The sequence below is a fragment of the Dipodomys spectabilis genome, unplaced genomic scaffold, assembly GCF_019054845.1.
Source record: "Dipodomys spectabilis isolate Male_0828 unplaced genomic scaffold, ASM1905484v1 ptg000233l, whole genome shotgun sequence".
Taxonomy (NCBI): Eukaryota; Metazoa; Chordata; class Mammalia; order Rodentia; family Heteromyidae; genus Dipodomys; species Dipodomys spectabilis.
The window spans coordinates 523,283-547,409 of record NW_024870910.1 but is presented as its reverse complement, the minus strand read 5'-3'; the positions used below and the strand labels follow the sequence as shown (position 1 = coordinate 547,409).

General features: G+C 40.5%; 1 protein-coding gene across 5 annotated transcripts in view; it reads left to right on the top strand.

Moving 5' to 3' along the window:
* Tjp1 (tight junction protein 1) overlaps positions 1 to 24,127 on the top strand; it is a 79,342-nt gene that overhangs the window by 17,409 nt on the left and 37,806 nt on the right. For all 5 annotated transcript variants that reach the window (XM_042698499.1, XM_042698498.1, XM_042698497.1 and 2 more), the window contains exons 2-5: positions 2,020 to 2,076; positions 14,538 to 14,662; positions 15,664 to 15,766; positions 20,300 to 20,579. In XM_042698499.1, the coding sequence (XP_042554433.1) occupies positions 2,020 to 2,076; positions 14,538 to 14,662; positions 15,664 to 15,766; positions 20,300 to 20,579 (565 nt within the window). The remainder of the gene's footprint in view (positions 1 to 2,019; positions 2,077 to 14,537; positions 14,663 to 15,663; positions 15,767 to 20,299; positions 20,580 to 24,127) is intronic.

Sequence of the window (24,127 nt, the reverse complement as noted above, 5' to 3'; positions counted from 1 at the left end):
GAGAAAAGACCCATCTAGAGCTCCACTGCCAGTTCTCCTTCTTAAAGGCTCTGGGGGTGGGGGGAGGCTGGTAGTTACTGCAGTTTTGGTTTTTTTGTTTTGTTTTGTTTTTTGGTCAGTCGTGGGGCCTGGGCACTGTCCCTCAGCTCTTCAGCCCAAGGCTAACCCTCTACCACTAGAGCCATAGTGCCACTTCTGGCTTTTTCTGCTTATGTGTTGCTGAAGAATTGAACCCAGGGCCTCATGCATGCAAGGCAAGCACTCTACCACTGAGCCACCTTCCCAGTCCAATTACTGTCCGATTACTGCAGTATTTTTATCATGTGTATTTAGGGGAACTATTGATGTTTAGCAGAGTTCTTCATCGTGGCTTCACATTGACAGAGGACTTTTTAAATGCACTGAGTCTTGGTCAGTTTTTGCTAAAAAACAAAACAGCCTTCTTTCCTGCTGAGGTCTCATTAAAGAGAGGTTTTGCCGCACTTGATTGGAAGATTGAAACAAAGTGCTGGGTAAGGTTGGCAGTTCTTATCTTTGGGAGTGAATAGAGATCCTTTCTCCTCTTATTCATCTAGCAGGAAAGTTAATCTAGTTCCTTTGAATTTAGGGAAGCAGGCTTTCTTTATAGGGGTTCATTTTCTAAAGTGGCATTAATCTTCAGTTAAAGTTGCTGGGGGAAAGGAGAAATGGGCCCACAGCACCTTGATGGGCATATTCTCCTGATGCTGCTTGACAGCGTGATAACAGACAGCAGATCCTAGTTACTGTGAAGCAGCATTTGTAACACAGGCCGGGAGGGGTTTCCCAGAATGCGGTGCTCAGCACTCCCTCCTCTCACTATCTTTTCATTACTCTGGAAAATCTTTTTAGAAAAGACTTACGTACAAATATATACATTTTAGGAGCCCTGATTTCATAAAATGGGACATAAAGAAAAAGTGAATTACTCAAGAACCTCCAAGAACCCAATTTAAAAGGTGTTTATTAGGAATTTTATCATGTTCATCCTTTGGATGATAATTTATTTTTCTCAGGAGATGACACTGTGAACTGATTTGGAAGGATTTTTATTGGTGCTTATATTGCTCTATTTCATGGAGTGTCTTAGGAAAATTGGAGACTGTGACTCTTTTTTTTTTTTGGGGGGGAGGGTCCGGTCATGGGGCCTGAACTCTGGGCCTGGGCGTTGACCCTCAGCTCTTCAGCTCAAGGCTAGCGCTCTACCACTTGAGCCACAGCACCACTTCCAGCTTTTTTCTTTTTGCTTATGTGGTGCTGAGGAATCGAACCCAGGGCGTCATGCATGCAAGGCAAGCACTCTACCACTGAGCCACCTTCCCAGCCCCCTGTGACTCATTTTTTTAATTCCTTTTTTTCTTGGGTGAGTGTGTGTGTGTGTGTGTGTGTGTGTGTGTGTGTGTGTGTGTGTGTGTGTGTGTGTGTGATGTAGAAAAGTCATTTACCTCCTTTATAGTTATAAATGGTGGTGAGAAAATAGTTCTGTAGTGAAACTGTAATGAGGTGGGGCAGTAGTATTTCATCGTGACATTAAAGCATTTATTGACCAAAGCTCTTAGATGTTTTCATCTCTTGTCCTGCAACATATATATTTATAATTGCTGAGTTCAGAGCTATATTTGCTTTGTTATGCAAAGCAAAGTTAAATAACTTTGCTTTTAAACATCCAGACTGCTCAAAGTTTTATTATTTTCTATCTGATGTTAAGTATAAAGTTGACAGATTAGCTCAAACTCTGATCTCAGCTAGCAAAAAATGAATGTAGAGTAGCATCTGTCCAGATTAAGTTAAAAACAAAGGAAGTTCCTGTGTGCAGTTTCCTGACTCTTAAAAGCAAACAAAAAGCCTTCAGTAACAAGTCCTCTCAGAGTGTCTTTAATATTAGTAGTGTGGATTTTGGTATTTTATTGTGCTGAATTATTTGCTGGATTTTTTTTTTTTACTTTATTAGTAAACATTTTCTTACAAGGTAAATGACTTGTTTTTTTCTTTCTTTATCAGAGCACAGCAATGGAGGAAACAGCTATATGGGAACAACACACAGTGACACTTCACAGGGTGAGTTCTGTTGCAGTAAATAATCTGTGTTATAACTCAGGATACTAGCAGCTTTCAGAAACAATAGAGGAAAGCCAGATGTCAGGAAGCTAAAAGAAAGGGGAAAATTTTTCTATAGTCTTTTGTTTAAAATTAGATTTGCAATAAATTCTTTATTAAGGTCAAAAGGGAGCATAATTACTTTTTCATATATCCTTTTGGTGATTATATATATTTGCTGTTTTTAATCCCTGACTTAAGAAAATAATTTATTCTTAAAGTTTCGAATGATCAGATAAATGGCTGTACATTAAATTATAAACTGCTTTAAGCCTTCTGTTATTGCACATTCATATTTTATAGGCTTCAGATTTAAAATTGAACCATGTTGGATAGAGAATGTAGTCTTGAAAGATACTTGGTCATTTGAAAAATGTAAACCCAAGCTCTCGCCTGTACATTAGCAGATGGGTAGAAGGAGATGAATACGAGCTCTGAAGTGAGACCGTCCTGGATTTGAATCCTAGTTTGTCTGCTTTTCTGTTGCTTTAGAAATGGGAAAGTGATTCAACTGCCTTGTCAAAGCTGTTTTTTACATGTTTAAAGTGAAAACATCGTGCACTGATTTCAAGCCCTAATTCATGCTTTTACCAATTCATCATGTGCCCCCCCACATTCTCTCCGTTCCTCCTCTTGAGGCCAGCTCATTCTCTGCCTCTTGGAGAATGTATAGAAACGAGAGGATATTTAAATGTAAATCATATGTTTTACAGCTTTACCAGCTATTACTGTTATTAGGAACTTGGAGAAGGAAATAATCTTCCTAGATTCTGACCCTGATTATGAGTTAAACAATCTTCACATAATAGATAAGTGGGCTAAATTAATTATTAAAAAATAATGATTTCAGGTCATGTATAGTTAGTTGACTTATGGGTCACCAAGTGGTGAAAAAAATCATTGAATAATTTATAAAGCTGAAATATGGTCTCCATGGTTTAAAACGTGCTGTGAGGCAGCATATTTAAATAAGATGCGTGTAATTAAGTATAAAGAATACCATATGACTTACAATTGTGAGCTATAATGATTTAATATCATTTTATTGTGTTACATTTAGTGTTTGTAATACTTTGGGGGCTTGATGGTATAATTTACATATTTGTATACAGTAAATTCATCTAGTGTATTTTATTCTTATTTTTTTGGGGGTCCGGTCGTGGGGCCTGAACTCTGGGCCTGGGCGCTGTCCCTCAGCTCTTCAGCTCAAGGCTAGCGCTCTACCGCTTGAGCCACAGCGCCACTTCCGGCTTTTTTCTTTTTGCTTATGTGGTGCTGAGGAATCGAACCCAGGGCCTCAGGCATGCAAGGCAAGCGCTCTACCACTGAGCCACCTTCCCAACCCCATGTATTTTTTTTTTTTTTTTAATTTTATTTTATTTTATTTGAGAACATACTGTACAGAGGGGTTACAATTACATGGTCAGGATAATGCATACATTTCTTACCAAGCATTGCAGCCTCCTCCTTTGTTTACCCTTCACCTCCCTTCCCAGCCTCCCCCCTCCCCCCCACCCAATCATACCCCCCCTCCCCCCCCTCCGACATTGTAAAGCTGGTTTTGACATGACATTTTGTACTTCTCATTGTTGCAACAGGTCCACCTGAATCCTTAAACGACTTGTTTGTCCCCATCTCCTCCACATGTTATACTGACATCAAATATAGTGAAAGCAGGGGTTACACTGTGGGGGAGGGACATACAAAGCAACCAAGAAATAATCTTATAAATGCATTAGAAACACATGCACGAAAGAAACAAAAACATTAAAATACATATTTGAGGGTTCGTTTTCCTAACATCACCTTCTCTGACTTTTTCCGCTTGACTCATACCTATACTAGATATTGCAAATAAGGGAAACCATGGGACCTATGTTTCTTTGGGCCTGGCTTACTTCACTTAATATAATTTTTTCCAAGCCTTTCCATTTCCTAACAAATGGGGCAATGTCATTCTTTCTGATGGAGGCATAGAATTCCATTGTGTATATATACCACATTTTCTTGATCCATTCAACCCCATGTATTTTAAATTACAATAAATTCATATTTCCCTGGTTTTGAGCTTGGACAAGCAGTCACATGACCAATGCAACAATTTTATAGAACAACTCCATCACCTTAAAGCTTTCCCTTTTACCCATTTGTAGTCCTCCTAGCCCCCATACTTAACCTCATACTTAACCTCTCATCTGTTGTCTATTCTTATACTTCGGCCTTTTCCAGGGTGTCATAGAAATGGATTCAAACAATATGTAGCCAGTTGAGACTGGCTTCCTGTGTTTAGACTAAGAGTTTGAGATTTCTCCATGATGATGCTTGTAATGGTTGGATCAGTAGCTCCCTCAGTGGTACAGTTAGGTTTGTTTGTACAATCTGTTTGTTTGTTTGGGCTACTAAGGATTGGATTTATGGCCTCATCCTTGTCAGGCAGGCACTCTATCATTTGAGCCATGCGTTCGCCTTTTTCCATTGGTATTTTTGAGCTAGGATCTCACTTTATGTCTGGCCTAACTCCCACTCCCACTTTGTTGAAAAGATTATCCTTTCTTCCTTTAACTGCTTCTACCTTTATCATAAATAAATTGTATGTATCTCTGTCTGGACTCACCAGAGTCTACCTATTCAAGCTTTTAAAAAATGTGGTTCTATAGATCAAACCAAGCATCTTTTTTGGGGGGGGGAGGGGTCTGGTCATGGGCCTGAACTCTGGGCCTGGGCGCTGTCCCTCAGCTCTTCAGCTCAAGGCTAGCGCTCTACCACTTGCCACAGCGCCACTTCTGGCTTTTTTCTTTTTGCTTATGTGGTGCTGGGGAATCGAACCCAGGGCCTCATGCATGCAAGGCAAGTGCTCTACCACTGAGCCACCTTCCCAGCCAAAACCAAGAATCTTAAATGATAGGCAGGCACTGTCTTACTTAGCTATACCTAATCCTTGCTGTAGCTTTATATTAAATAGAGCAATACGATAAGGTGAATCCTGCATATTTTTTATTTTTTAATAATTGTTTTAGCTATTGTAACTGCCTGGCCTTCGAATGTTTGTGTGTATGGGTATGTTGTGTGTGTGCGTTTTTGGGGTATGGGAGAATGATGCTCGTCCTGGAGCTTCAACTCAGCCTGGGCATTTTTTTTGTTGGAAGGCTAGCGCTCTACCATACGAACCACAGTTCCACTTCTGGCCTTTAATGCTTAATTGGAGGCAAGAGTCTCCAGACTTTCTGCCTGGACTGGCTTAGAGACGCCATCCTTAGATCTCAGCCTCCTGAGTAGCTAGGATTACAGGCGTGAGTCACTAGCATCTGGTGCATTTACACAGTCAACAAGAGTTATAGCCAGTCTTAAAGCTATGAGTGTGGTATATTCTTTGCAGTCTTGATTATTTTCATCACTGCTTTGTAGTTTCAGGTATACAGATCCTGCACACATTTTGTTAGGCTTATAGTTAAGTATCTTTTTTTATGCTATAAAATTACGGTATTTTTTTTTTACTATAAACATGTAGAAATACAATTTTTAATGGCTTTGCAGCCAACTTCTTTACGCTTACTAATTATTCTAGGAGTTATTTGTTATTTTCCTGTCTTGGCAGTCATGTGATCTGTGGACAGAGGCAGTTTATTTCTTCCTTCCCAATCTGCGCTGTTTTTCCCTCTTTCTTCCTTGTAGTTGGAAGCCTTCAATGATGAGCAGACACATTTGCCTTACTCCAAATATTGGGTGAAAACATATAGCTTTTCTTCTTTGTAGACTTGGTAAATTGTACAGCTTTGCATTTCTAAGACAAATTGTATTTGTGATGTATTATCTGTTTTATACATTGTTGTTGGATTGATTTGTCAATGCTGTGTGAACATGTTTGTTTCAATGTTAGTGAGATAGGGCTGGGAAGGTGGCTCAGTGGTAGAGTGCTTGCCTTGCATGCATGAGGCCCTGGGTTCGATTCCTCAGCACCACATAAGCAGGGGAGAAAAAAGCCGGAAGTGGTGCTGTGGCTCAAGTGGTAGAGCACTCACCTTGAGCTGAAGAGCTGAGGGACAGGGCCCAGGCCCAGAGTTGAGGCCCCAAGACCAGACACACACCCCCCCGCCGCCGCGCCCTCCCCCCCTCCCCCCCCCCCGCAAAAAAAAAAAAAAAAAGTTAGATATAAATGGGCCTGACCTTTTTTTCTTGTACTGTTTTTTATCTTTTGGTACCAGGGAAAGCTGTTAAAATAAGGAGATGAGGAGGTATGCCTTCCTCTATGGCTTTTGGTGAAACTCAAATCAGTTGATGCTAGTTTTTCCTTTAAGTGAATCACTTGGAGATAGAGCTTCACCTTGTGCTTGGGCCAGACTAGAGGTTGATTCTTTTGATAGTACTTCCCTTTTGTCACTGGCATGACTGGCAGATGCCACTGTGCCCAGTCATTGCAGTGGAGACTGGAGTCTTCCAAACTCTTGGTGCCCCAGCTGGTCCCAAACCAATAGCCTCTCTCCTTTGCTTTAGTAGCTAGGATTACACGTTTAAGCTACTGTGTCCTACTTTAGTTTTTGAATAGGGTCAGAGGTTGTTTTTGTTTCTGCAGTTGGCCTGGACCATGTTCCTCCTAAATAAGTTTCCTACTACATAGCTGGGATGATAGGCACATACTACCAGGCCCATCTTACTGATTGAGATGGAGGTCTCACTAACCCTTTGGCCAAATTGGCCTCTACCTCCCAGTATTTGGGATTAAAGGTGTGAGCCACTTTCCCAGATTTATTCTTAATTTTGGTAATTTGGGTCTTTTATTTCTTGATTAGTCTAGCTAATGGTTTTATAACATTGCGGTGTTTTGGGGTTTTTTTGAAATAATTTTTGTTGATAAACTTTTGATATTCTTTTCTGATTCTCTTTGATTACAATATCTACTCATTTTAATATTTCCATCTTTTTTTACATTGCACTTAAATTGCTCTTCTTTTCTCTAGTTTCTTTAGGTAGAGCTAGATAATTCATTGGAAGCCAGAGGTCTAATTTCTATTATCAGAGTACATTTCGTTTTCCTAATAGGTTTTTAGTTATTAAATAATAAAATAAGATACTCATAATTGCCTAGAAGTATGTTTTCCCTTTGTACCATTTTGTTTGGTTTTGTTAGGAATCCAGGTTCAGAGAAACAACCACGTGTGTTTACTACAGATCTTTTCTCTCATTAGCTTAAGGGAAAGAGATCCTGAATATAAAGCAAACTGTTGGATTATTCTGTACAGTGTTGAAAGTCTCATCCCCCACTCCTCCTGGTAGGTGTAGGTAGTGCTCAGGCAGATCTGAAAACTGGGCTCTGGATTCTGTTCTATGCCTGGTTGCTTCCTGTGCTGTCGTAGGGGATAGGGTCATGAAATACTGAGTACAAAGAAGAGCAATCTGTAACTGGAGTTCTTTGGTTTTCAGTGTGTTAATTTGTGTGTTCCCTCTGGCTACATCAGAGAGAGGTTCTGGCAGAGTGGAAGTTCTCAATAACAATCCCTCTAGAGGGCTGGCCTTTTTTTTTTCTCCTCCCCTTGATACTTTAGGGATTTTTTGGTGACATACTTTTCATATAGTATTATGTACAGTAAATTCATACAACATGTGGCAAACTACAGTAAGTTCATATTTACCCAGTGTCATTTGTATTCGTTTCATTTTACTTAGTTATTTTATGTGTGTATGCTGGTATTGAGGCTGAACATAGGGCCAGGCATTGTCCCTTAGCATTTTCGCTCAAAGCCCTTTACCTCTTCTTCCAGCTAAGTTTGAAGAGCCTCATCGACTTTTTTGCCAGAGCTGGCTTGGAACTATGATCCTCAGATCTCAGCCGCCTCAGTAGCTTGGTTTACAAGCCTGAACCACCAACTTTCAGGTTTTTTTCTTTTGTTCTTTTTGGTTGGTCATGGGGCTTGAATTCAGGGCCTGTGTGCTGTCCCTGATCTCTTTCACTGAAGCCTAGGACCATACCACTTTCAGCCTCAGCTCCACTTCAGATTTTTCTGGTGGTTATTTAGAGATAGGAGTCTTAGACTTTCCTGCCTGGGCTGTCTTTGAACTGTTTTCCTCAGCTCTTAGCCTCCTAGGATTACAGGTGTGAGTAGCTAGGATTACAGGCGTGAGCCATCAGAACCTGGCTTTTTTATTTTATACTGGAATTTAAACCTAGGGCTTTGTGCGTCTTACAGTGCTCTACCATTTGAGCCACTCCTCTGTTTCTTTGTCTTATTATTTGAATACAGTCTCACATTTATGACCAGGCCAGCTTGAACTATGATCCTTCTCATTGTATAAGCTAGCTAACACATAGCTGGGATGACAGGTACTCACAACTATGCCCCGCTTTTGGTTGAGATGGGGGGTCTTATAAATTTAACTGGACTGACACTGGACTATGATCCTCTCAATCTGAGCCTCCCAAGTAGATAGGATTGCAGATATTAGGCACCTGGGCCTGACTCAATGGAAACTGAGAGACGTTTACCAGATTACCAGTTTGCCAGACTTTGTTGTCCAAGGTTGTGAACGATACTTTCAAATACAGTCCTTTGGCATTCCAAGTTGATTATAGACTTTTTTTTTCAGAATAAAATTTAGACTTGCCAGATTACCAGTTTGCCAGACTTTGTTGTCTGAGGTTAAGAGCAGTACTTTCAAATATAGTTCTCTGGCATTCCAAGTTGCTCATAGACTAATTTTTTTCAGAATAAAATTTAGACTATCTAGAGCAGGGCAGCAAATGTTTTCTATAAAAAGGCAGATAGTAAATATTTTGAGTTTTACAGGTTATAAACAATCTGCCACAGCTGCACAACTCTGCAGCTGTATCCCAAAGCAGCCAGAAACAGTGGGCATATGAGTGTATGTGGCTGTATTCCAATAGAACTGTATTTATAGGAGTAGATACCTGTCTGGATTTGACCTTTGTGCAATAGTTTGCTGACCATTGACCTAGAGCAGTGGCTCTCAAAAGTTATTGTCCAAAAAATAAGTAGGGTTCTCCATATCCACCAGAAATTGGGGGTTTGGGCCCAATTTCTAGTTTGAAATGGAAGCCCGTGGTCTCTGGCACCACTGTTTCAGAACACTGGCAGAGGAATTAGATTTGTTTGTTCTTGCTGGGTGAGCGGTTGTCAGCTTTGGCAGCCGTGATAGTGGAAGCCGTGTTGTACAGGGAATGATCTGGAATACCACACAATCTATTGCTACATAATGCTCCATCTCTAATTGTATGAAAGGAGGAATGAGTGAATAGACGTCCTGGACTAGAACTCTAATGTTGCCTGCTATTTACTGTCCAGAATAAGGGATGTGGGCCTCATTCTCTCACATTCTTAGAATACTAGAACCCATTGAAGTCCAGGTCATTCTTGAAGGCTAAGTGATGATTTGGTGTGTTCAACTGTCTGCGAGCACTCTTGGACACCCTAGACTTGTATTAGAGAGGAAACCAGGCCAGCCCGCATGGATTACTAGCATGTATGCTGATGTCTCTCTCCCCTGCTCTCGGACAGCTGACTGTCTCCCTCAGGCAGTGGTGTGCCAGGTCTCATGCTGCACTGCCACTTCCGCAGGGCGGAAAGCTAGTCCATTTTATATCCCCTTGTCTGCACTACGAACACTGAATTCCTTCTGAGATCACTTGTGGTCCACAAGGCCACAGCAGAGGTCTGGGCAGCGCGGTCAGATAACCACACATGGAAGGGTGGGTAACCATTTCACTCTTCACATTCAGAAAGTAGCTTTAAAAAGATGAAAGAATTTTCAAAACAGATGTTGTTTGACTTGAGTATATCCAGAATATTTCAACTGTGATCAGCGTTTTATAGTTGACACACTTCATTTTTCTTACACTGAGTCATAAAATTGTGTTCATTTTACAACTTGAGCATATTTCAGGTAAGAATAATCCACGTAAAGTGCTCAGTCTATCCAGAGCAAATGGCTGTCACACTGGCAAGTGTGGTCTGCTCCCCTTGCTGCCCGCCAAACGCCGCCCACGTGTTATCCCTTAGAAAACGCATACTTTCTTCTAAGCCTTTGACAAATGAATGATCAAGTATGAGTTCATCTTTTCCTTTTCATTTTCTCTTTCTCTCTTCCTTCCTTCCTTCCTTCTGTCTGTCTGTCTTTCTTTCTGTCCCCCCTCTCCCCCTCCCTCCCTCCCTCCTCCCTCCCTCCCTTCTCTTTTTCTCTCTCTCTCTCCTCCCTCCCTTTCTCTTTCTCTCTTTCTCTCTCTTTCTCCCTCCCTCCCTCCCTCCCTCCCTCCCTCCTTCCCTTCCTCCCTTCCTCCCTTCCTTCCTTCCTTCCTTTTTCTTCTTTTGTTGATTGTGAGGCTTGAACTCTGGGCCTGGACACTGTCCCTCAGCTCTTCAGCTCAAGGCTAGCGCTTTACCACTTGAGCCACAGTGCCATTTCCTGTTTTCTGGAGATGAGAGTTTCACGGATTTTCCTGCCGGGGCTGGCTTTGAACCATGATCCTCAGCTCTCAGCCTCCTGAGTAGTTAGGATTATACACGTGACCTACCAGCACCCAGCCTCACCTTTTCATTTTATAAGGGAGAATTATATGCCAGCATAAATGAGTATAGGTATAATAAAGTATCACTAGTGTTCTAAAGTAGAATTATATGTAAAATTCATGTACTAAAGTTGATGTACTAAAGTGTCATTACAGTGCTAGCAGTATAAATGAGTACCCATGTTCTAAAGTATCATTAGAGTACTAAAGTAGGATTCTTGAAGTAGAAGTAGTGTACTAAAATAGTTTTCTAAAATTAATGTACTAAAGAATTATGTAACACTATAATTAGTATGCTAAAGTAGAATTAGATAATAGTGTAAATGAATATTGGTATACCCAAATATCATTCTTGTACTAAAGTTTGGAAGGATGAAATTGTAGTGAAAACAAGGAATCACATCAGGAGATAATCTGTGGATGGGCTGCAAGTGTCTGACATGGGGGTGAGTGAGGAAGAGTGAAACTGTGTTAAGAATGCCAATATAAAACAGGAAAAATAGTCTCGAGTGCCAGTATAAAACAGTGAGGAAAAAGTCTCACTGATAGTTCTGGGACAGCCAGTTAAGCATGTATAAAATTATGAATTTGAATCCCCTACATCTCATACAAAAGAAACTTCAAATGAATCGGACCTAAAGCTGGACACTGGTGCCTTAACACTTGAAATCCTAGCTACTTGGGAGGCTGAGATTGGGAGGATTGTGGTTTCAGGCCAGACTGGGCAGAAAAATTCATGAGGCCCCATCTGGCCCCAGAGTTGAGTGTAGTGGCACGAGCCTCTATCATCTTAGTCGTGACGCAGATCCTCAAATAGGCATGTTGGTGGAACAAGCATGCACTTAAACAGGAAGCATGACCTGACCCTCTTTGAAAAATAGCCAGCACAGCCTGGTGCCAGTAGCTCATGCCTATAATCCTAGCTACTCAGGAGGCTGAGATCTGAGGATCAGGGTTCAAAGCCAGCCCGGGCAGGAAAGTCCGTGAGACTCTTATCTCCAATAAACCACTAGAAAACCGGAAGTAGTGCCGAGGCTCAAGTGGTAGAGCACTCACCTTGAGCTGAAGAGCGCAGGGACAGCGCCCAAGCCCAGAGTTCAAGCCCTACGACCGACCAAAAAAGAAAAAATAGCCAGCACAGAGATGGGTGCCTGTGACTCCAGTAATCCTAGCCACACAAGAGGCTGAGATCCGAGGATCACAGTTGAAAGCCCAACCTAAGCAGAAAAACCCATGAGCTCTTGATCGCCAGTTAACCAGCATGGCTTAAGTTGTACAGTGCCAGCTTTGAATGGAAAAACTAAGGGAGCTCACTCTGACCCTGAGTTCAAGCCCCAGAAGTGGTATATGCATGTCTGCACACACAAATGTGTACATGCACACACACATACACACAAACTCAGACCTAAATTTCACAACTAAAACTAAAATTATTTAAAAATTTGACTTTGATGTTTATTGGCTTTGATGTTAGAATCCTAAGCAACAAAACAAAGTTGTAATTTGGACCTCATTAAGTTTGGAAACTTTTGTGCTTCAGAGGACACTGTTAAGAAAATGAGAATATGAGAGACAAATACTTATAAATTACATATATATACACATATATATGAGATGAGTTTCCAGAATTTATAAACAATTTTTTTTCTTTTGCCTATACTGGACTTGAACTCAGGGCCTTGTGCTTGCTTGCTCATGGCTGGTGCTATATACCACTTGAGCCATGCCTCCAGCCCCATGTTTTGCTGGTTGATTGGAGATGAAGTTTCATAGACTTTTCTGTTAACTTCAAACCAGTCGCAGGCATTTTAGGTGTGTACCACCTAGATCTAAATGAGATCTAGCTGACTGTTGCTTGGGCTAGCCCTAGACCTTGATCCTCTTATCTCTGCCCAAGGAGCTATCATTGTGTAGCCCTTCTCTTACAAGTGAGTATGGATAGCTGTGCTTGGTTTTGTACCCAAAACATGAGAAGTATGTCTTTTTGAAGGACAGTTGAAATGTGCAGTCTTAAAACTTCATCAGTAAACTTTGTACTGTTACATGAATATCTATTCACCTATTTTTGTATCATGGGTATTTATCCATCTATGCATGGTTTTCTTTCTTTCTTTCTTTCTTTTTTTGAAAACACCATACAGAGGAGTTACAATTACATGGGCAAAATAACGAGTACATTTCTTAACAAGCATTGTTGCCTCCTCTTTGTTTCCCCTTCCCATCCCTTCCCATACTCCCCCCACGTCCCCCCATCCGATACTGCCCCCCCCACACCAAAGTTGTAAAGTTTGTTTTTCGACATAACGACTTGTACATCTTATTATTGCAATGGGTCCACCTGTATCCCTATTTAAACGATTTGTTTTTTCCCTCCCCTCCACAAATTATACCAACATCAAATACAGTGAAAGCAGGGCTTATACCATGGGGGAGGGACATACAAAGCAACATAGAAATCATCTTATAAATATGTTAGAAACAATTGCATGAAAGGAAAAAAAAAAACATTTGAATACTTACCTTGGGGTTCATTTCCCTAACATCAACTTATCTGACCTTTTCTGCTTGACCTCAGACATATACTAGTTATCCATGCGTGGTTTTCTAACATGCTTTAGTCTTTTGAAAGTCTGGTTGCTAGAGGTAGGCAAATATTTTAAATGTGGCTATATTTTACCAAACATATATTTTTTAAGTCTCACTTTTTTTTTTAAATCAGCATCAATCCCATCAGAAAAGTCTGAGAGACTGTTGAGCTCATGGTAGCAGATAAACATTTTCTGAATTTTAGTTTTGTTTTGAAATTAAATTTTAATTATTGGCAACAAATACTGTCAGTGTTTTTTTTCTTGAAATGTTAATTTTGGAGGAAAATGTTATATTAAATATTTGGGTTGGAATAACTACAGCCCTCCCCCCCCCCCCCCCCCCCCCCCCCATCCTAGTCATGGGGCTTGAACTCAGGGCTTGGGCGCTGTCCCTGAACTCTTTTGCTCAATTAGCACTGTACCACTTTGAGCCACAGCACCTCTGGTGGTTAATTAGAGATATGAGTCTTACAAGAACTTTCCTGCCTGGGCTGCACTGCATGTGTATACCACCTTTCACTCCTTCGTTCATCAGCTGACTGGCACTTGGATTGTTTCTACTTTTGGCTATTATGAATGATTCTGCTGTGCATATTTATGTATGTCTTTGTATAGACATGTTTTCATTTCTTTCATTTTCAGAGGTGTTTATTTTTACAGAAGAAGATTTGTTGTTACTGATTCCTTTTTCCTTTGCCACTTAACTAAGTATTGGGTTGGAAGGGGAAGTCAGGGACTCTCTGACCTGTTTATGATTTTTTCTTTTGGGGACTGAACAGCTTAGGAAAGGAGGAGTTTTTATGCTCATCTGGTTTGGAATGTCAACATGTTCATACAGTACAACTCTATACAAAAACATACTCCTCTTGTTTAATGATTCAAGTTATTTTAGTTCTTAAAGACCATTTGTATAATTTGCAAGTTTTAATGTTATATCTGATAACAGCTTTTTGCTGGGATTAGGATCTGAACTCAGAGCCTAGTTCTCTTGGTTAGCTTTATTGCTCACAATTAGTCCTCTACCACTTTATACCTCTAACCCAGATAGAGATGTTGGAGATGGAGTCTCAGGGACTTGTGTTCAGGATGGCTTTGTGCCTTGATGCCCCCAAATCTCAGACTCAATAGCAAGGATTATGGGTGTGAGTCCAGCTAGAGCATTCATTCTTACAGGATAGGTAATACTTATGACTGTATAAGTGTGGGTGGATCGTATAGATTGAATAAGGTTTTAATTTGTATAGTTGGACTTCTCCAGATAGTAGTATATGCTACAGTAAGCAACTATGCTCTTCATGTCTGTCTTTTCTCTATTCTAGGCTCCTGGATTTGGATTTGGAATTGCAATATCTGGTGGAAGAGATAATCCTCATTTTCAGAGTGGGGAAACCTCCATTGTAATTTCAGATGTGCTCAAAGGAGGACCAGCAGAAGGACAGCTGCAGTAAGTGTATTTCTCTCAGGTGCCTGCCTGTGTGGCCGACATTGTTTATTTCCTGTTACTGGCCCGCTTTGTTAATGATTTTGCTGTATGCACACTCCATCTGTGCCTTGGTTTGTTTAATAATTTTTCTTTTGTCAGAATACATTTATACCTACTTAAGATGGAAGGTTTGTTGTTGCTCTTAATGGAAAGTTAGTATCACTTAAATATAAATGCAAACTATTTTAAAATATTTTTGTCAGTCATGGGCTTTTGAACTCTGGGCTTGGGCGCTGTCCCTGCACTCTTCAGTTCAAGGTAAACGCTCCACAGCTTGAGACACTGTGCCATTTCCAGTTTTCTGGTGGTTAATTGGAGATAAGAGTCTCATGGACTTTGCTGCCCAGGCTGGCTTTGAACAGTGATCCTCAGATCTCAGCTTCCTGAGTAGCTAGGATTATAAGCATGAGCCACTGGTGCCTGGCAAATGCAAATTTTTCAAATAAAAATTTCAAGTACTGAAAAGAAAACAAACCCCAAATACTTAGAACTCAGTTAAGATAGATGTAACTAGCTTTTAGGACTCTTGCCCCATCTTGCCCTTTTTTTGTGATAAGAAAATTTGCAAGATAAAGAGAAGCAAAAGGTATGCTAGGAAAGAAATGAGACATAATCAGAAGGATTGAAAAGGCCTTTTTTAAAAAAGGATAATATAATAACTGTATAACTGATGACAGTATCCTCAAACCTTGTGTAATTTCACTTATCAATCAACATTTTGTGTACTGTGGTACCTATTCAGTCCTTTGGGAAAACATTTTGCTGATGGACCTGTAATTGCTAGTAGCTAAATGTTCTTGTGAACTTTCTGACAAAAAATAGTTTAACACTATTTGATCATTGCTCTGGGGACAAATGGAGTGATTAGGCCATACTACAAAAATATTTCATAGGGGTGCTTCACTAACTTATATTTATTTTTTTTTCTCTAACATGTTACTTTGGTGACTTGTCCTCTTTAGGGAAAATGACCGAGTTGCAATGGTTAATGGAGTTTCAATGGATAATGTTGAACATGCTTTTGCTGTTCAGCAACTAAGGAAAAGTGGGAAAAATGCAAAAATTGTAAGTATATTTTATCTTTTGTTTAGTAGAAATTCTTCTAAGAAAATGAAATCTGAAATACTAGTTCCCAAAGTAGTAGCTTAGTGTTATTTATAAGACTTAGAAACTGGTTTGTGTATTTTCTGAGTTCAGATAGTGGGGATCTTTTTTCCCCCCAGTTAAAAGGAAGATGGAGTGATTGGACAGTTTTTCATGTCTCAAATGTTTCCTTCTTCCCAGTACTTGTTAGACCACTCCTAGCAAGTAGCCAGTTTTGAAGTATGTAGTACTATTTCCTGGAATAAGATTTATTTGCTGGGAAAGTTTTACATTGTTCTCTAAACCCACATCACCTCCTGTTTTGATTTTGTTTGTTTATGTGGCACTGAGGAATTGAACCCAGGACTCATGCATGCTGGGCAAGCACTCCACCACTCTCCCCGCCCTGACCTCCTGCTTTGAAAAGAGAGAAAATCTTAAGTTTTTCTTTGATGATTTGTCCAGGTGCATTTTGTTACTGTCTTAATGGCTAGAATCTTTATTCTGTTTTGCATTTCTCTAAAAAAGCTACTCTTACTAAGTAAGGGAAAAAGAATTCCATAAACCCTGCATAAGCATACTCAGGTCACAGTTAAAACTTGGCACATTGAATGTAGAAGTCTCATGTAAACACCTAGAAGCATAGGAACCGCTCACTCACTTTGTTACACACTTGTGTTGTCCCACTTCTGAAGGACTGAAGAGCATCCTGCTCTGAAGCTTAGTGCGTGGAGCAGAAGGGAGAGGCAGAGTGAGTGGCCAGTTATCTGTCCTGGTTGGTCCATTAGGAACCTCCCCCCTTCTCACACAGTCAGAACTTTGGTAGGAAAGGTGCATTTCCAAATAACTAGCTCCCATTCCCCAATCAAATCTCTTCTGCTCTGTGTGCTTGTGTTATTTTAAGGTGATGGCTCATGTATATGATTATCTTTCCGTAAACGAACAGCCCTTTGGGGATTACACTCAATTACTTGCTTTTATATTTAACTAAAATATTACAATTATGATAACATCACTATCATAAATATATTCCATTAACTACATATGAAAGGAAGGTAGAACTAATGTTTAAAACACAATGGACAAGAAATCAGAACAATGAAAGGAAGGCACTTTGTCTGTGGTCTCCTTTGTGAACCCTGCAATGCAGATTCCTCAGGGTTGGGCAGCATTTCCCTGTAGTGTACATGTGCTTACCCAGCCTGCTTACTGATAGGCATCTTCACTACCTCCTTTCCACAGAACTGAAAAATACAATTCTATGGCGAGCATTATTATGGTCCTAGTTCCTTGTTCACTTCCTTGAAGGAGTAAGTTCCCTAAGGGTGGCTTCTCAGAGTTAGGAGCATGAATGACTGATGTATGTGTTGTCCCTCAGAAAACCCATCGGATAGTGGGAGTTTTTTTCATCATGTTTTGACTCTTGGTCAAACTGATACACTACCGGCATTTCAAGTGAAGTTCCCAAGAAGTGGTTTTGAACCTCTCATAGGATACTGATGCCCTTTATATTTCTTCCTTTTCCCCTTCTTTTTTGCTTTTTTGTCCCTTGCATTCATACAGTGACGTAGAAGTGTTTTATGTGTTAAAATCGTGAGTCTTCTGTCACATATGTTGTGTGTGTTGTTTTTCCTTCTGGCATTTGTAACTTGTTTACAGTGGTTTCTGTTTGCTTTTATATAGTATTGTTTTCAATGTGGAAACAACATTCAATTCCCCTCCCCCGCCTCAGTTGTGGGGCTTGAACACAGGGCCTGGGTGCTATTCCCCAGCTTTTTAGCTCAAAGCTAGTGCTCTACCACTTTGAGCTACAGTGCCACTTCTGTTTTTCTGGTGGTTAGTTGGAGATAAGAGTCTCAGGGCCTTCCTGCCCTCCCTGAGCTGGCTTTGAACTGTGATCCTCAGATCTTAGCCTCCTGAGTAGCTAGGATTACAGGTGTGAGCCACAGGTGTCTGGTGAAACATTTGATTTTTATGCTGCCATGTCTGTCTGGCTTTAACTTGGTTAGATTGTTTGGTATCTTTCTTAAAAAAGTTTTATCTTACCAAAATTATAAAAGACTCTTGTATTTTATTCTAGTACTTATGTAATTTCATTCTAATTTATATTTTAATCATTAATTCAGTTAAACTTTTGGAGCAGATTTTTTTTCCTCAAAAATTTGCATTACAAAATTTTTATACAATTTGAAGCATTGTTATCAAATCTTCTAAATTCCATTCAGGTGAGATTATGACAGTTAATCAGTGGAGAATCCTAACAAGATTAAATATTTTTTAATAGGTTAAGCATCTACCTACTGGGTGCAAATATTTCAATATATGTACTAGTTGAGTTCATGGAAGGGAACTCTTTCAGGAACTAGAATCTTAGTTAGATGGGTGTACACACTTAAAACTATGATGCCTGTCACCTGAGATGCAATAGAAATGTATAGATGTGGCTCTCTTACAGGGGTGATCAGCTGGTACTAGGAAGGATCTGAACATTCGTATCCTAATACACAATACTACTTTCAGAATAATACATTGGAGATTAAAGTAGAGGTGAGATTTCAAAGCAGAAAATATTACGAACTGCAAAATATTACTAGTGGGGCCTTGGCCAAGGGTGTGGAGCTGCTGCTTCCTCTGAGGAAGACATTAGTTTTTGTCCTTTTCACATGGTGGCCTCTCTTGCTGCTGCCTGTCCTTCAGCTTCAACATTGCTTTGTCAGAAAAGCCCAATTTAAACACACTGGGTAGTAGTAGGAAGCAACAGCATTGCCATGAAGACAAGAGAAAAGATGATAACTTGGAGACGAGTAGCAAGACAGGCACAGAATGTTTACTATGAGGTAAAAAGGCAGAGAAATGAGAATTCAAGTAACTGAGAGGATGGTAACTAATGTCTTAGAGTGTATAGGGATAAGAATGAGCTCAAATAAAGGGTTTTGTTCATGCACATAGAAGACCTACTTGGTCTTCGAGGACAGAAGAAAGTACCAAATGGAAGAAACTGAAACAGTTTAGAAGTGGAAGAATGGAATGAAGTGGGATTGAGACCTTGGTGAAGAGTTTTGAAATACCTGTATTAGCAAATTCCATCAAGAGGCAGCAAGATACACATGAAGGCATTGCTGAACCATGACGAGAATTGTGCTTGGAAAAAAGACTTTATAGAGGCCCCATCAGAAATACAGCCATCCAAGGTAGTAGTGGGCTGGTGTTTGTCATGGCAGGAGAGGGTGGAAGCAGTAGAAAGTCATTTAAATGTGGCTGTGAGGTCCATGTAAACTTGGGAGGAAGGCTAATGAAACTAGGAGAGATCCAGTGAACTGTGAGAGTAGAGGAGAGTTGAAAATAAGAGAGTCAACAACTTCAGTAGAACTGGGCACCTGTAATCCTAGCTACTTGGGAGGTTGAGATCTGAGGATTGAGGTTCAAAGCCAGCCTGGGCAAGAAACTCTGTGAGACCCTTGTCTCCAATAAACCACTCAGAAAACCGGAAGTGGTGCTGGGGCTCAAGGGGTAGAGCACTCGCCTTGAGCTGAAGAGCTCAGGGACAGTGCCCATGCCCAGAGTTCAAGCCCCATGACCGACAAAAAAACCCAGAAAACCAACAACTTCAGTAAGCGGCTGTGTCGCAAGTGAGGAGGTGTTACCAAGAAGTTCTTGCAGATCGCTGAGGAGTCCCGTATGTGCCAATATGAGAAGGCAAAGCGAAGTCCAGGGACTGTGGGAAGCCTCAGCCAAAAGATTGAGCTTACTGAGTGTGAAAGAAGTAAGTGAATGGAGAAAGAACATTGAGGAAAGAAGAAGGAGCCAGAAGTTATAAATTGGAGCAGTGTGGAGATGGAAAGCAGATGGGGAACTATAACTGTAGTAATTACCACTTTGTGATAAATAAATGTATCACTTAGAAGTCTGCAAGGACAAATTTGGGCGTTTGATTTAAGGAATCAAATTGGGCTTGAGTTGCTTTGTGTAGCATAGCATCTACAGTATCTGCATATAGTGCCTGTACTTATTTTTTGGGGGGTCAGGTCATGGGGCCTGAACTCTGGGCCTGGGTGCTGTCCCTCAGCTCTTCAGCTCTTCAGCTCAAGGCTAGCGCTCTACCACTTGAGCCACAGTGCCACTTCCAGCTTTTTTCTTTTTGCTTATGTGGTCCTGAAGAATCGAACCCAGGGCCTCATGCATGCAGGGCAAGCGCTCTACCTCTGAGCCACCTTCCCAGCCCAGTGCTTGTACTTTATTTCCACAACCAGTAATAATACATTGAAAGCTGTGTTCATTAATACTGAATAAAGTAAAGACTTTTTAAGCCTGTTATTTCTGATTGGTTGCTTAACCACATCTGTTTTTCAGGAAGCAGGAAATATATTCTTTGTATTGCTTGTAATTACTTGTATTCTGTCTTTCACATTCACAGTTAATATATGAAAAGAAATGTGTTGTTCCTTTCTCTCTTAGGAACAGAAAATACATGAATGAAAACCACTTTTTTAATCTTTATTATCATTATATTTGTAGACTATCCGAAGAAAGAAGAAAGTTCAGATACCCGTAAGTCGTCCTGAACCAGAGCCAGTATCTGATAATGAAGAAGATAGTTATGAGGAGGAGGAAGTGCATGACCCACGGAGTAGCCGAGGTGCCATGGGTAACAGGAGGAGTGAGAAGAGTTGGGCAAGAGATAGGAGTGCAAGTAGAGAGAGGAGTTTGTCTCCACGATCAGACAGACGATCAGTGGCCTCCAGTCAGCCCGCCAAACCCACCAAAGTCACATTGGTGAAATCCCGAAAAAATGAAGGTATTCTCTATTAACTCTTTTATTACTCTTTTCACATGATGATTCTAGGACTAATTTTAATTTAATTTCAATGGGAAGTAACAGTGCCCTCTTTCCATGTCTTTTTTTTTTTTTTTTTTTTTTTTTGGGTCCGGTTGTGGGGCCTGAACTCTGGGCCTGGGCGCTGTCCCTCAGCTCTTCAGCTCAAGGCTAGCACTCTACCACTTGAGCCACAACGCCACTTCCGGCTTTTTTCTTATGTGGTGCTGAGGAATCGAACCCAGGGCCTCAGGCATGCAAGGCAAGCACTCTACCACTGAGCCACCTTCCCAGCCCTCTTTTTATGCCTTTGTTTTCTTTGCCTTAAATCCTTTTATGGCAAGCTTCAAGGATTTCCCATTTTCTTGTCTTAAATCATACTTCAAATTAATTGTTTAATGATTGGTTGCATTTGTTGTAAAGAACTATATACAAAGTATGCTAATGCGGAGCCGGGTGAAGGTGGCTCACCTGTAATCCTAGCAACTCAGGAGGCTGAGATCTGAGGATTGCAGTTCAAAGCCAGCCCTGGCAGGAAAGTCCGTGAGACTCTTATCTCCAATAAACCACTAAAAAACCGGAAGTGGCGCTGTGACTCAAGCAGTAGAGCACTTGCCTTGAGCTGAAGAGCGCAGGACAGCGCCCAGGCCCAGAGTTCAAGCCCCATGACCAAAATAACCCAAAAAGTATGCTAATGCGATGTTATACCTCACCAAAGTACAGTTCAGTGTTTTTATAGTTGTGTGGACAGTGGAGTGGGGTAGGCTGTTTTCTAAATGGAGGGATTGAAGAGAAGGAGCTAATTCATTATGTGCTTTTTCTCCAAAATACAATACTTCATGTGATGCTGTGGCTCAAGTGGTAGAGCAATAGCCTTGAGGACAAAGAGGCCCAGGGACAGGGCCCAGGCCCTGAGTTCAAGCCCCAGGACTTAGGGTGGAGGAGGAATATATATATAGTACTTCAACATTTTTAAACTGGCCCTGCTATTTTTCTCACTCATCAAATTTAACTTTTTAATTCATGACTGATCATTTTTGATTGAAAAGATGAATTCAGTGTACTGTAAAGGCTCACTCACACACCTGTAGCTTCTCTCCTTCCTACAGAAGACTTCCTGTGAACTGTGTACATGAGCTGTTTTTACTTTACTCACTGCTCACTCTTTAAATCCTGCTGGCCTGTTGTCTTCCTGTCCCTACACTAAGACTAGTAGAGACATTCACTTTCCATGTTACCGTTATTTTTTTTTTTTTTAGTAAATTTCGCATATTTAACCACTCCCAACTTTTAAAATAATGTTTTCCTTCCATGTCTGTATTATTATATATTATTATTATATGTATTATTACATCCTTCTGGGTCCCTCACTTCCCTTTCCAGGTATGCTTTGCAAGCTCATTCTCATGTTACTCTTTCTCTGTAGGGTTCCTCCCTCCAACGCCCCTCCCCGCTCCAAACCCATTGTGGGGGCTTGAACTTAGGGCCTGGGTGTACTGTCCCTGAACTCTTACTCAAGGCTAGTGCTTACCATTTGGAGCCATGGTGTCACTTCCACTCTGGAGGTTTCTGTCCCAGAATGTCTCCTAGTACTGAATATGATGTCTTTAGGCAATTTGGTCTTGTTACCTCAGGTCACTGCTGATGTTGGCAGTACTTGTCTGGTCTAGATCTGTGCTATCATGCATATTCATTGAAATGTCCCTTCAGGACCTCTCAAACTCAACACATCGCATATAAAATGCCGGTTTTTCCATTTATAATGAAGTATTCAAAGAAATATATTTCATTCTCCCCTGTGTCTCCAGCCAGGCACAGATGACATAGTAATTCTTGACATCTCTTCCTGTGCATAGTAACTTTCTAAATGCCACCCCCTTCTTTCTTTCCCTTCTGCTACTTCCTTTTCCCAGGCTGCCACCATGTTTTAAGGGGACTCTGATCTCATGGCTGGTTTCTGGGTAGCTTTCAGTGGGTTCTGTAAAACTCTTCACTCAAGTTTTTTCTTTTTTTTTTTTTGGTCCCTTTCTCTTTATTTTCATTGCCAGCCACACTGGACTTAGACCTCTTCATACATGCTTTCTTTCATACTTTCTGGTGCATTTGTTTTGAACAGTCTGTCAACATCTTCAGCCTTCTACATACAAAGACACTTTTCAGGTTTCATTTTAGTATTTATTAGGCTTTAGCTTTAGTGTTTGTTTTTCTTCTCAAGGAGGCTTTGTGTGACAACCTATAGATGTAGATCCTTGTATTCCCATTATTTCAACTCCTTGTTGTACTTAGAATTGCCATAACATTTTCCCTCTACTAGTTTGTCAGAGTGCAGGGATTTTCTCATCTGCAGCTTTATTCATAATGCCTGGTGTATAGTTATTATATACCCAAGGAAATGCTTGGAATGAATGAATAAATGCATGAGAATATTTGGGCCCATCTGTGCAGTGGTCATTTGTAAGCTTTTAATCTTAAATAAGAACAGTCTTTTAATCCTACATTCTTCCAATATAGAGAGCATTTCCAAAGGACACAGGATTCCCTGCCTAGATTTACTCAAAGTCTGTCCTGCTCATGAGTGCTGCCTATTTACTTTAAGTTAAACTGTAACTATGATAGAACTTTGAGATGCTTGAGAAGCAAGCATGTTAACCTATCTCAGATTAAAAACAATCTCCTTTGTTTTTTTAGGGGATTTTTTTGTTTTGTTGTTGTTTTTTAAAATGCAGTGAGACTTGAGTTCTTTTTCTCCTTACGAAACTAAAAGCATGCCTTTATTTCCCATACTGGTGGTTGTAGTTGTTGGCCTTCTTTTGTTCTCTTCTGTTTTGTTTGAGAGAGAGTCTTGCTATGTAGCCCAGGCTGACCTCTAACTTGGAATTCTCCTGCCTCAGTCTCCTGAGTGCTGAGATTCTGTATATCCTTTATCACAACCAACTTTGGTCTTGATTTTTAAAAAATGTGTTTTCTATAGTTGTGAGAGAACTAGGGAAGTTCTCTGGACAGTGTAACTTTCTTAATTCTCACCATTCCCTCGGCACAGGTACAATTAGTATTGCCTCCCTCTTGAATTCTTTGTTGGTTGCATAAAGGAAACAGAATCAGCATTTTACCCTTCGCTCACATCTGCCTGGCTGGTGGTAAGCATCGCAGTAGTACACTGTAGTGTGTACCGGTGCTCTGAGTGCGTTTCCCATGTCAGGGAGGATTAAAAATACTTTTGGTCTGGGAGCCAGAAGTACATGTTTGACAACAGTTACCAGTAAAATCACAAAACTTTCCAAAGTCTTTCAAACAGCAAGTAGTTTGCTATTTTAACATGGTATTCTTGTAACATTCAGAGAAGCTGTGTGTCAGTATGTGGTGAGAAAGGAAGGGTTTTCTCTTCAGGGCTTTCTCTTTTAGTAGAACCTAACATTCTGCTTTCATATTGGCATTTGATGCTTTTTGATGATTAAATGAAGGGTTTTATTTTTAAGGTGGCTAAAAATAGTTTTACATCTTTGTGCTTTAAACCTTTATATAATAATTAT